General features: G+C 45.7%; 1 protein-coding gene across 1 annotated transcript; it reads right to left on the bottom strand.

The window, feature by feature from the left end:
- Positions 1 to 7792: 7792 nt before the first annotated feature.
- LOC119922662 (olfactory receptor 4P4-like) lies at positions 7793 to 11186 on the bottom strand. Its single transcript, XM_038742366.1, has 2 exons — positions 10603 to 11186; positions 7793 to 7859 (listed from the first exon to the last, which is right to left on the bottom strand). Exons 1-2 carry the CDS (start codon positions 11184 to 11186, stop codon positions 7793 to 7795), a joined length of 651 nt encoding a protein of 216 aa, XP_038598294.1.
- Positions 11187 to 11669: the final 483 nt, after the last annotated feature.

Below are 11669 nucleotides of genomic sequence, written 5' to 3'. Positions count from 1 at the left end.
GGGGGAGAGAGAGCGGGGGGGAACCGGGTTGGTTTTGGTCTGATAAATGCACGCATCCCCCCACCACCGTCACCGCCGACCACCGCCGCCCCGAGGGACAGGGAGGGACGGAGAGGGGAAGGGGTCAGCGCTCGTCGGCATCTTTCGGAGCGTCTCACACCCCACCTCACCGCCCTCTCCTCTCTACCCAGTCTTGATGATCAGATTACTGCTCTCAACTCTAGCCTTTCTACTCAGCTAGACTCACTCGCTCCCCTTTCCCTTCGCCGCTCTCGTACCACTAACCCACAGCCCTGGATCACTGCCACTGTCAGCCTCCTTCGCTCTTATACTCGAGCTGCTGAACGCTGCTGGCGAAAGTCGAAACACCATGCCAACCTCGTTCACTTCATGTTTATCCTTTCCTGCCTTAACTCAGCCCTCTCTTCAGCCAGACAAAACTATTTCTCCTCCCTTATTGACACCCATGCCCATCGCCCCCGCCAGCTCTTCCGTACATTGAACTCCCTTCTCAGACCCCCGGTTCCTCCCCTCCTCCTTCCCTCACCCCCAACGATCTGGACTCCTACTTCATTAACAAAATTAAATCCATCAAGTCCGACCTCCCCAAAGTCACTTCCCCCCCTTCTCCAACCCCCCGGCTTTCAACACTCTCTGCTACTCTCCCATCTTTCCCAGCAGTATCCTCAGAGGAGCTCTCCTCCCTCCTCTCAAGTGCTACACCGGCCACCTGTGCTTCTGACCCCATTCCCTCTCATCTCATGAAATCTCTCGCTCCATCCCTTCTCCCCTCCTTAACTTCCATCTTCAACCGCTCACTCTCCACTGGTTCCTTCCCCTCTGCCTTCAAACATGCCCATGTCTCTCCCATCGTAAAAAAACTCCTCTCTTGACCCCACCTAACCTTCTAGTTATCGTCCCATATCCCTCCTACCATTCCTTTCCAAACTCCTTGAACGAGTTGTCTACACTCGCTGCCTAGAATTCCTGAACAACAACTCTCTCCTCGACCCCCTCCAGTCTGGCTTCCGTCCCCTACATTCCACGGAAACTGCCCTCTCAAAGGTCACTAATGACCTCCTGCTTGCCAAATCCAACGGCTCATACTCTGTCCTAATCCTCCTCGAACTCTCAGCTATATTCGACACTGTGGACCACCCCCTTCTCCTCAACACGCTATCTGACCTTGGCTTCACAGACTCCGTCCTCTCCTGGTTCTCCTCTTATCTCTCCGGTCGTTCATTCTCAGTCTCTTTTGCAGGCTCTCCTCCCCCTCCCATCCTCTTACTGTGGGGGTTCCCCAAGGTTCAGTGCTTGGTCCCCTTCTTTTCTCAATCTACACGCACTCCCTTGGTGACCTCATTCCCTCCCACGGCTTCAACTATCAACTCTATGCTATTGACACCCAGATCTATATCTCTGTCCCCGCCCTCTCCCCCTCTCTCCAGGCTCGTATTTCCTCTTGCCTTCAGGACATCTGCATCTGGATGTCTGCCCGCCACCTAAAGCTCAACGTGTCGAAGACTGAACTCCTTGTCTTCCCTCCCAAACCTTGCCCTCTCCCTGACTTTCCCATCTCTGTTGCCGGCACTACCATCCTTCCCGTCTCACATGCCCTCAACCTTGGTGTCTTCCTCGACTCCGCTCTCTCATTCACCCCTCACATCCAAGCCGTCACCAAAACCTGCCGGTCTCAGCTCCACAACATTGCCAAGATCCACCCTTTCCTCTCCATCCATACCACTACCCTGCTCATTCAAGCTCTCATCCTATCCTGTCTGGACTACTGCATCAGCCTTCTCTCTGATCTCCCATCCTCATGTCTCTCCCCACTTCAATCCGTACTTCATGCTGCTGCCCGGATTATCTTTGTCCAGAAACGCTCTGGGCATATTACTCCCCTCCTCAAAAATCTCCAGTGGCTACTAATCAATCTGCGCATCAGGCAGAAACTCCTTACCATGGGCTTCAAGGCTGTCCATCACCTCGCCCCCTCCTACCTCACCTCCCTTCTCTCCTTCTACAGCCCACCCCACACCCTCCGCTCCTCCACCGCTAATCTCCTCACCGCACCTCGTTCTCACCTGTCCCGCCATCGACCCCCGGCCCACGTCATCCCCCGGGCCTGGAATGCCCTCCCTCTGCCCATCCGCCAAGCTCGCTCTCTTCCTCCCTTCAAGGCCCAACTGAGAGCTCACCTCCTCCAGGAGACCTTCCCAGACTGAGCCCCTTCCTTCCTCTCCCCGTCGTCCCCCTCTCCATTCCCCCCATCTTACCTCCTTCCCTTCCCCATAGCACCTGTATACATGTATATATGTTTGTACATATTCATTACTCTATTTATTTATTTATTTATTTTACTTGTACATATCTATTCTATTTATTTTATTTTGTTAGTATGTTTGGTTTTGTCTCCCCCTTTTAGACTGTGAGCCCACTGTTGGGTAGGGACTGTCTCTATAAGTTGCCAATTTGTACTTCCCAAGCGCTTAGTACAGTGCTCTGCACACAGTAAGCGCTCAATAAATACGATTGATGATGATGATGATTATCGGTAAACTCCCTTTCATCCTTGACCTGTTCCTTTCCAGCTCTCTCCTCTTCTTCCTTCTCCTCCTCCCCCTCCTCCTCCTCCTCGCCCTAACCCGAAACATGGCTCACCCCGGATGAGACGGTCTCTTCTGTTGCTCTCTCCAGCGGAGGTCTCTTTTTCTCCCACTCCCCCAGACTCACTGGAAAAGGAGAATGTGTCGGCTTCCTTCTCGCACCCCAATGTCACTTTCACACTATTCCTCCTCCCCCTTCCCTTTCCTTCCCACCTTTGAAGCCCATATTATTCGCCTCTCCTACCCCACCCAGATTCTTGTAGCCGTCATCTACCTCCCCACACCCCGGCCCCACCTCCAATTTTTTAAACGATTTTGACCTCTTTATCACCTTCCTTCTCTCTTTTTCCATGCACACTCTGATCCTCGGAGACTTCAGCATCCACATGGATGTCCTTGGTGACTACTCTGCTGCCTGCCTTCTATCGCTCCTTGATGCTGCCAACCTCCTGCTCCCTCACCTCGCCCACTCACCAACTTGGTCACAGCCTAGACCTCATCATCTCCTACCACTGCACAACCTCTGCCCTCACCAACTCTGAAATCCCTCTCTCTGATCATAACCTTCTCACCTGCCTCTTCACTCACACTCCTCCTCCCTGTAAATCTATATTACTGCCCCACAGAGACCTCTTCTTTCTCGACCCCATCCATCTCTCTCAGCACATCACACTCCACCTGGCCTCCCTATCCTCTGTACCCACTCTTGATGATCAGATTACTGCTCTCAATCCCACCCTTTCTACTCAACTCAACTCGCTCACTCCCCTTTCTTTGTGCCACTCTCGCACCACTAACCCACAACCTTGGATCACTGCCAATGTCCACCTCCTTCGCTCTTATGCTCGAGCCGCTGAACGCTGCTGGTGAAAGTCTAGACACCAAGCCTCCTCACTTTAAATTTATCCTTTCCTGCCTTAAGTCTGCCCTCTCCTCTGCCAGGCAAAACTATTTTTCATCCCTTATTGACACCTAAGCCCATCATCTCCATCAGCTGTTCCGTATATTACACTCCCTCCGCAGGCTCCCTGTTCCTCCCTCTCCTCCATCCCTCACCCTCAACGATCTGGCCTCCTAATTCATTAGTAAAATTAACTCCATCAGATCTGAGCTCCCCAAAGTCACCCCTTCCCCTTCTCCATCCCTCTCCCCACTCTCAACCCTCTCTGCTACTCTCCAATCCTTCCCAGAAGTATCTTCAGATGAGATCTCCTCCCTCCTCTCAAGTGCTACTCCATACAACTGTGCTTCGGACCCCATTCCCTCTCATCTTATGAAACCTCTCGCCTCTTCCCTCCCCACCTCTTAACTACCATCTTCAACCGCTCACTCTCCACTGGTTCCTTCCCCTCTGCCTTCAAACATGCCCACGTCTCCCCCATCCTAAAAAAAGCTCTCTTGACCCCATTGCCCCTTCTAATTATTGCCCTATCTCCCTCATACCCTTCCTTTCCAAACTCCTAGAACGAATCATCTACACTAGCTGCTTCGAATTCCTCAACTCCATCTCTCTTCTAGACTCCCTCCAATCTGGCTTCCGTTCCCTACACTTCACTGAAACTGCCCTCTCAAAGGTCAACAATGACCTCCTTCTTGCCAAATCCAATGGGTTCTACTGTATCCTAATTCTCCTCGACCTCTCAGCTGCCTTCGACACTGTGAATCACCTCCTTCTCCTAAACACGCTATCCAACCTTGGCTTCGCAGACTCTTCCTCTTTCCTCTCCATCCAAACTGCTACCTTGCTACTTCAATCGCTCAGCCTATCCCAACTGGATTACTGCATCAGCCTCGTCTCTGATGTCCCATCCTCCCTCCACACGTCTGCCAAATTATCTCTCTTCCTCCCTTCAAAGCTCTACTTAGAGTTCACCTCCAGGAGGCCTTCTCAGACTGAGCCCCCTTTTTCCTCTCCTCCTCCCCATCCCCCCACTTCCCTGCCTCCTTTCCCTCCTACAGTACATGTATATATTTGTACAGATTAATTACTCAATTTATTTTACTTGTGCACATTTACTACTCTATTTTGTTGATAATGTGCATAAAACTATAATTCTATTTGTTGTGACGGTTTTGACATCTGTCTACATGTTTTGTTTTGTTGTCTGTCTCCCCCTTCTAGACTGTGAGCCCGTTTTTGGGTAGGGGCCGTCTCTATATGTTGCCGACTTGTACTTCCGAAGCGCTTAGTACAGTGCTCTGCACACAGTAAGTGCTCAATAAATATGAATGACTGTTCCTGGAATGACTGCCTTGTATCTACCCCAGCACTTACTGCAGTGCTTTGCATATAGTATGGCCTAAAGAAATACCCCAATAAAAATAATAGTGATGATAACAATTCTAGGTTAGTAATAATCTTGTTTATAAAACAGAGTAAAAGTGCCTAACAAATATCATTATATATCAAGCAATCAATCATATTTATTGAGTGCCTAATGTATGCAGATCACGTAGGAAGTTCTTGGGAGAGTACAATATTACTGAATTGGTAAAAACATTAGCTGCCTATTATCAATACTGTTATTAAGAGATTGAGATGTTCAAGGTCACCCAGAAGTTCAGCAGTCCAGGGGAAGATCTGGGACTAAAATCCACGTATCCCACTATGATTGTCCCACTGGGCCATGGTGACCAACAATAAATATATTCCTCAAGAGATCATATCTGGCACATGAGAAGGTTTCAGAATTCCAACAATCTGATTACCTGCCTCCAATAACGCCCGTCATTCACGGGATTCCTTTAAGGACCACCTGATTAGAACCAAAAAGTCACATGGAAGTGTTTATTGAGACATTTTTTAAACCTTCTTTGAGATCTTCCTAAAGAGAAACGGCTGGTTAAAAAATGTCTTATCTGTCTCATGATAGTTCAGAAATAAGCTTGATTGAAAAGAAAACCAAAATTTACAATCCGTGCTCAACTTTCCAAAGAGAGTCAGCCAATCTGAACCTAGCTCATAGCAATTTGACTTCCATTTTATACCAAGCGCTTAGTACAGAGCTAAGCTCTTAGTATGGTGCTCTGCACAGAGTAAGCACTCAATAAATACGATTGAATGAACTGAATGAATGAGTATGGACCTGCATAGGAAAATTCCATGAACCAAAGGATGAGAACTGAGAGATTAAGAGAAAACCCTCATGTTATAAAAAAGAAAACATAAATTTACCCGTTTGATAATCTTCACACAATAATGCATTTTGTGCTCTTGGATCTTTATTTCCAGTCATGTGAAACAAAAGGCTTTTCAGAGCTGCATCAGGACAGAACTCAGATCTCAGTGGAAGTCCAATCTGCACAAAGGATGGAGGTAGTTTCCGATAAACTGGAGTTTCTGAATCTCGAGTCATCTCCCATTTCCCGAGAGTCAGATTTATTTCCTTGGGGCTGTCTGAGCCATGCAACCTCACCCACTTATGTCTGAGCTCAGAGGGGAAAAAAGGAAAGAAACACAACTGCAAAGTTCCCCCTTGACCCAGCAACTACTTGGTGTAGAAGTACCTTTGGGAAAAACTTTCCCTTGAAGACCCATCTGTTAAAGCAAAACAGGTCCAGGGGCTCTGCCAGATCCCAAAGTCCCTGAAGATCTTCCTTATCAAAGGTGGAGGCGGAACAAATGCAGAAACTTTTCTTCATCAATTTGAAAACCATCTTGAGTACAGCTTCATAGGCACTGCTATCAATTCTATAACTTTGCCCATATTTTTTACTATAATTGAAATATTATTTTCTTCTCCCCAGATTGTACCGTCTAAACTACCTACTCAGTTCATTTGCACTGACAGCCATCTATACCCATTAGGCACACAGAAATTAATGTGCACTATTATTTAAGAATTTAATGATTCGTTTGTCCATCTTTCCATTTTATTTTTCATCGAATCGGAAATTATTCTGTGCCAGTCACCTCCAATAGACTGTAAGATCTCTAAGGGCAGGGGTCAAGTCTTTTACCTCTACTGTATCCTCTCAAGGGCTTAGGATTGTGCTCTGCATTCAATCAGCACTCAATAATTACTATAGATTGCTTCATAGGCCAGTTTCAGAAAGCAAATGTATAATCTTAATGGTCAGTGAAAGGGGTAAGCGTTCATACATTCTTTAACTTCCAACTAGTTCATCCTACCAGTTGGCTACAGAATGATGCAGTTGTGAAAACATGAAGGAATGCCCAAATCATCTAACTAAGGTGTGTTGCTTAAAGAGAAGCTAGTAAAAAAAAATCAGTTTTGCTGTGTATTTTCAGCAGTTTATATTACATGTGCTACCCTGGTAGCACACGTTATTTATACAGTCTACCTAGTTTATGTAATTTTAGTCTCTTGCTCAATTCACATATAAGGCTTTAAAATTTAGCATGGAAATGAGCTAGAATTTCAGTTAAAATGATATTTAAACAATCTGCAGGGATGCCTAGGTAATGGAGAGCTTTACTTAAGTTGCATTAATAAGCACTTCAGGCACTTCATGTAATTTATGCACCTCCTGATTCACATATCTTACACAATTACCGTACCTAATTTTCCTACTACATCTTAAGTAATTTCCGCAACTTGAGAGTCTTCCATCCACTACCCTACTCCTCTGGCCCCCTCTGCTACCAGAGCCAGAACGGACTAGGGTGGGGAGGAGGCTGAAGGCACTCCATAGGCCCAAGTCCACTGCCCCTTTTTCCCTGTTCTGAGGACCCCAAGGATCCCCACCTCGGTGTTCAGACTCAATAAGTGGCACAAATTACAGCCAGACAGCACCATCCATATGACTATAGATCAGTTCCTTCAGTCCATAATAATAATGTGTGGCGTTTGCTAAGCACTTACTATGTATCAGGCACTGTAGCACTGGGGTAGATACAAGGTAATTTGGTTGGACACAGTCCCTGTCCCACATGGTGCTCACAGTCTTAATACTCTTTTTACAGATGAGGCAACTGAGGAACAGATAAGTGAAGTGACTTGCCCAGGTCACGCGGAAGACATGTAGCATCTGGGATTAGAATCCAGGACATTCTGACTCCCAAGCCCGTGCTCCATCCATTAGACCATGCTGCTTTTCTATGTCCCCCTACTCTTTCCAAACCACCAATCATTGCTCATCCATCTCCCCATCAAACAGACAGTCCAACCCATCCACTTTGACACACCATCAGCTGCCTATTCCTACCTCACCTAGCTGATCGACTACATGCCAGCCCGCAAACCTTGCTCCACTTGCACGAAGGCACTTGAGTCAACACTGATTAAAGAACTAAAATAGTCCAGCCCCACAGGATTCATGTTAATGTTCTTACACTTTAACTGTTCCTCTATATGATGTTTTCTTGTTTTTTTTGTTTGTTTTTAATTCCTTTCTATCCTTCTAGATTGTATGCTCTGAGAACAGGCATCATGTCTATCAACTCAGTTGCACTGTACACTTCCAAGCACTTAATACAGTGCCTTGCACACGGTAAGTGCTCAATTCATTCATTGATCCAGTCGTATTTATTGAGAGCTTACTCTATACACAGGAGTGTACTAAGCGCTTGGGAGAGTACAATATAACAATAAACAGAAACATTTGATGCCATTCCATTGACTGCATGAATGAGGGTGGGCAAAGATGCCTCCAAGCAGAGTACTGCTCAGAACCTGCACCGCTCTGTCGGGCTCTCCTCAGCTCTGACCAGTCCAGCCCGACCCAGTTCCCCTCAGCCCCGCCCTCTTCAGCCAGGTCCAGCCCGGCCCATGTCCTGAAAACGCTCAGAACATGTTTTCCAACTCTTCAAATAACTCCAGGGGTTGCCCATAGACCTCCACATCAAACAAAAACTTCTCACCAGTTGCTTTAAAGCACTCCATCACCTTGCCCCCTCCTACCTCACCTCGCTCCTCTCCGATTACAACCCAGCCTGCTATCCAGCTAGCCTTCTCACTGTACCTCGATCTCATCTATCTCACCACCTACCCCTCACAGAAGTCCGCCTCTGGCCTATAACACCCTCCCTCCTCAAATCCAACTGACAATTACTCTCCCCATCTTCAAAGCCTTATTGAAGGCACGTCTCCTACAAGAGGACTTCCCCCGACTAAGCCTCCCTTTCCTCCTCTCACACTACCTTCTGTGTCACCCTGACTTGCTTCCTTGGTTCATCTCCATCCCCAACCCAACAGCACTTAGGTACATATCTGTCATTTTATTTATGTATATTAATGTCTGTGTCCATCCCCTTGACTATAAACACAATGTGGACGGGGAATGTGTCCGTTTATCTTTGTATTGTACTCCCCCAAGCACTTAATACAATGTTCCACCATATTAAGTACTCAATAAGTACAATTGAATGAATGAATGAACTGGGAGTCAGGAAGACCTAGGTTCTAATCTTCTCTGTGGCTCAATTACCTCATCCATAAACGGGACATTAAGCCTGTGAGCTCCATGTGGGACACAGACTGTGTCCAAACAGAATAGCTTGTACCTACCCCGGAACTTACGTACAGTGCCTAGCACATAGTAAGCACTTAACAAATACCATTGTTTTAAGAAAACCCTCTGACCCTAGCATCCCTCATCATGCTTCCAAAAATCAACTTGTAGGCAGTAGACTTCTGATTGTTCACCTGCCAAGTGAAAACTGGCTTCACATTATAACATAAAACTGTAACAGAGATATCTAGACAGTCCCATGGGGATAGTTACTTAATGCTCCTCTGACGTCTGCATCATATTGTTCAAATTCCATGGATATTGTCTGTAGTGTTCTGAAAGCTACTTTTCCCAGGATTTCTCTTCCATTCTAGAAGTTTCACCGTTTTTCCCACTGATCAGCAGCTATCTCCCTATTCTCAACTTCTTTCTTTCAAGTCCTAAATCTTCACATCACAGTTTCAATTGCAGAAGAAGGTACCACCTAGGACACTGCCCTCTTTCCTTAAACGAAAAATATGATCTCAAATAAATCCCTTCCATTAAGCAATTCCAGGCTTCCCCAACTCCTTTAAACGATCTCAACCTGGAGCATTATTCCTTTAGCAAAGGATATGCACCAATGGACCAAACAATGTGAAGATATTTTTAATGCTATTTAAGTGTCTATTGTGTGCCAAGCACTGTACTAATTGTTGGGGTAGACACAAGATAATCAGGTTGAACACAGTCTAAGCCCCACATGAGACTCAGAGTCTCAATTTTCATTTTACGGATGAGGTAACTAAGACACCCAGAAAGAAGATAAGTGACTTGCCCAAAGTCACACAGCAGGCAAATGACAGAGCAGGATTAGAACTCAAGTTCCCTGACTCCTAGACTCCTTCTCTTTCCAGTAAGCAAGACTATTTCCCATTTAAAATCCTAAAAGCCATTCCCCCATGTTTGAAAAGAGTTTTCGAACCCCTCTCTGTGCCTCATCTACTGGAAAGGAGAAAGTGAGGCAGTTGTATGGGTATAACCCACTGAGAACCCTGCTTTGCACATAAGCGTTTTAGAAACCATATATGCTTGGGAAGGGAGGTTTATAGTCTGATAAACAGTTAGAATTCATCTTTCCATTGAGCTTATGGAAAATAAATTTAAGAGTATTGTACAGAAAAGAGTTGGGTAGATAAAGCAAGGCAATAAGAGGTGAAGGAGATGTGGATATTTATTTCATCTGCTTGATTTTCCCTCCAAACGCAGCTTCCAACACCGCAACTTTCTCATGACCGTTTTCATCTCTCTGTTTCTCAGCGTGTAGATGAGGGGGTTGAACATGGGGCGATGATGGTGTTAAGGAGAGAAAACACCTTATCCTCGGGGAAGGTCTGGGTTGGCCGGAGGTAAATGAAGATGGAGGACAAAAACAAAATAAAACAATGCCACCACAGTGATGTAGGAAGCGCAGGTGGAGAGGGCTTTACGTTGTCCTTCCAAAGAGCAGGTCCTCAAACTGACTAAAATGGTGATGTCAGAAAAGACCAAGACTATGAATGAGATCAATACAACCATCCCAGAATTGGCAAGAATTAGAAACCCAATTAAGTGAGTATCTGTGCAGGCCAGGTCCAGGAGAGGATAAACATCGAAGAAATAATGATCTATTTCATTGGGTCCACAGAATGGCAAAGAGATTGCTAGGAGTAACTGTGTCATGGAATGGAGAAATCCAGCTCCCCAGTAGATTGCCACCATTGTGTTGCATCTCTGCTGGTTCATGATGATCATATAGCTCAAGGGCTTACTGATGACAACATAGCGATCGTAGGCCATCCCTTCAAGGATGAAAACTTCAATACTGCCAAAGAAATGCATGTCAAAGAGCTGCATTATGCAGTCGTCGAAGGAGATGGCTTTCTTTTCAGACAGCAGATCCTGGACAAGCCTGGGAGTCACCGTGGAAGTGTAGCAGATGTCCATGAAGGACAGGTGGAAGAGGAAGAAGTAGATGGGTTGCTTGAAGAGGGGGATGCCACTGACGGTGATGAGGATGAAGAAATTTCCCAAGAGAATTGCAATGCAACAGGAGAGGAACAGTCCAAAGCAGAATCTCTGCATATTTCTATTACTGGACAGACCTAAGAGAACAAATTCTGTAACATTGTTCCTGTTATTTTCCATCCTGTGAATGAGGAGTATTTACCTGTAATGATTGCAGAAGGAAATGCCATAAACAGTATGCACAAAGTTGCAATAGTTTTTATTATATGTGATTTATCACCTAAGCCTAACAACCGAACTGCAACAGACGACATATTGGTAAAACTGGTAGCTTTCAAATCAAAATTTTCATATTCTCCCTATTCAACACCTCTGTCTCGAGAGATAACATTCTGCAAATTAAGTCCCATTCAAATCCTGTCCATAGGAAATAATACAGAGGAAATTAATGGCCAATGCCATTCAGATGAATATAAGTCTCAGGTGCCATACCTCATCCTATTAGTTACAGGCAGCTGAAACAAATCATTTTTTTGGCTCATCTGAAGCTATTTCACATTTTAATTGGGAAGAAATTGCATATTGATATATAAATAATCATGTTCTGTCAATGTTTGACTTCAGAGGAGTTCATGTGTTTGGGATTCCTTTAACTCTTGCCTG

Source organism: Tachyglossus aculeatus, unplaced genomic scaffold (genome assembly GCF_015852505.1).
Source record: "Tachyglossus aculeatus isolate mTacAcu1 unplaced genomic scaffold, mTacAcu1.pri scaffold_116_arrow_ctg1, whole genome shotgun sequence".
NCBI lineage: Eukaryota > Metazoa > Chordata > Mammalia > Monotremata > Tachyglossidae > Tachyglossus > Tachyglossus aculeatus.
This window is presented reverse-complemented; position numbering and strand designations above follow the sequence as displayed.

Excerpts from the sequence above, each read along its gene's own strand:
- LOC119922662 (XM_038742366.1), bottom strand. The coding sequence starts at position 11,186 with ATGGAAAATAACAGGAACAATGTTACAGAATTTGTTCTCTTAGGTCTG. Across the intron at positions 7,860-10,602 it reads ACAGATACTCACTTAATTGG|TTCTTTAATCAGTGTTGACT; the intron begins GTTTCTAATTCT and ends GGACTATTTTAG.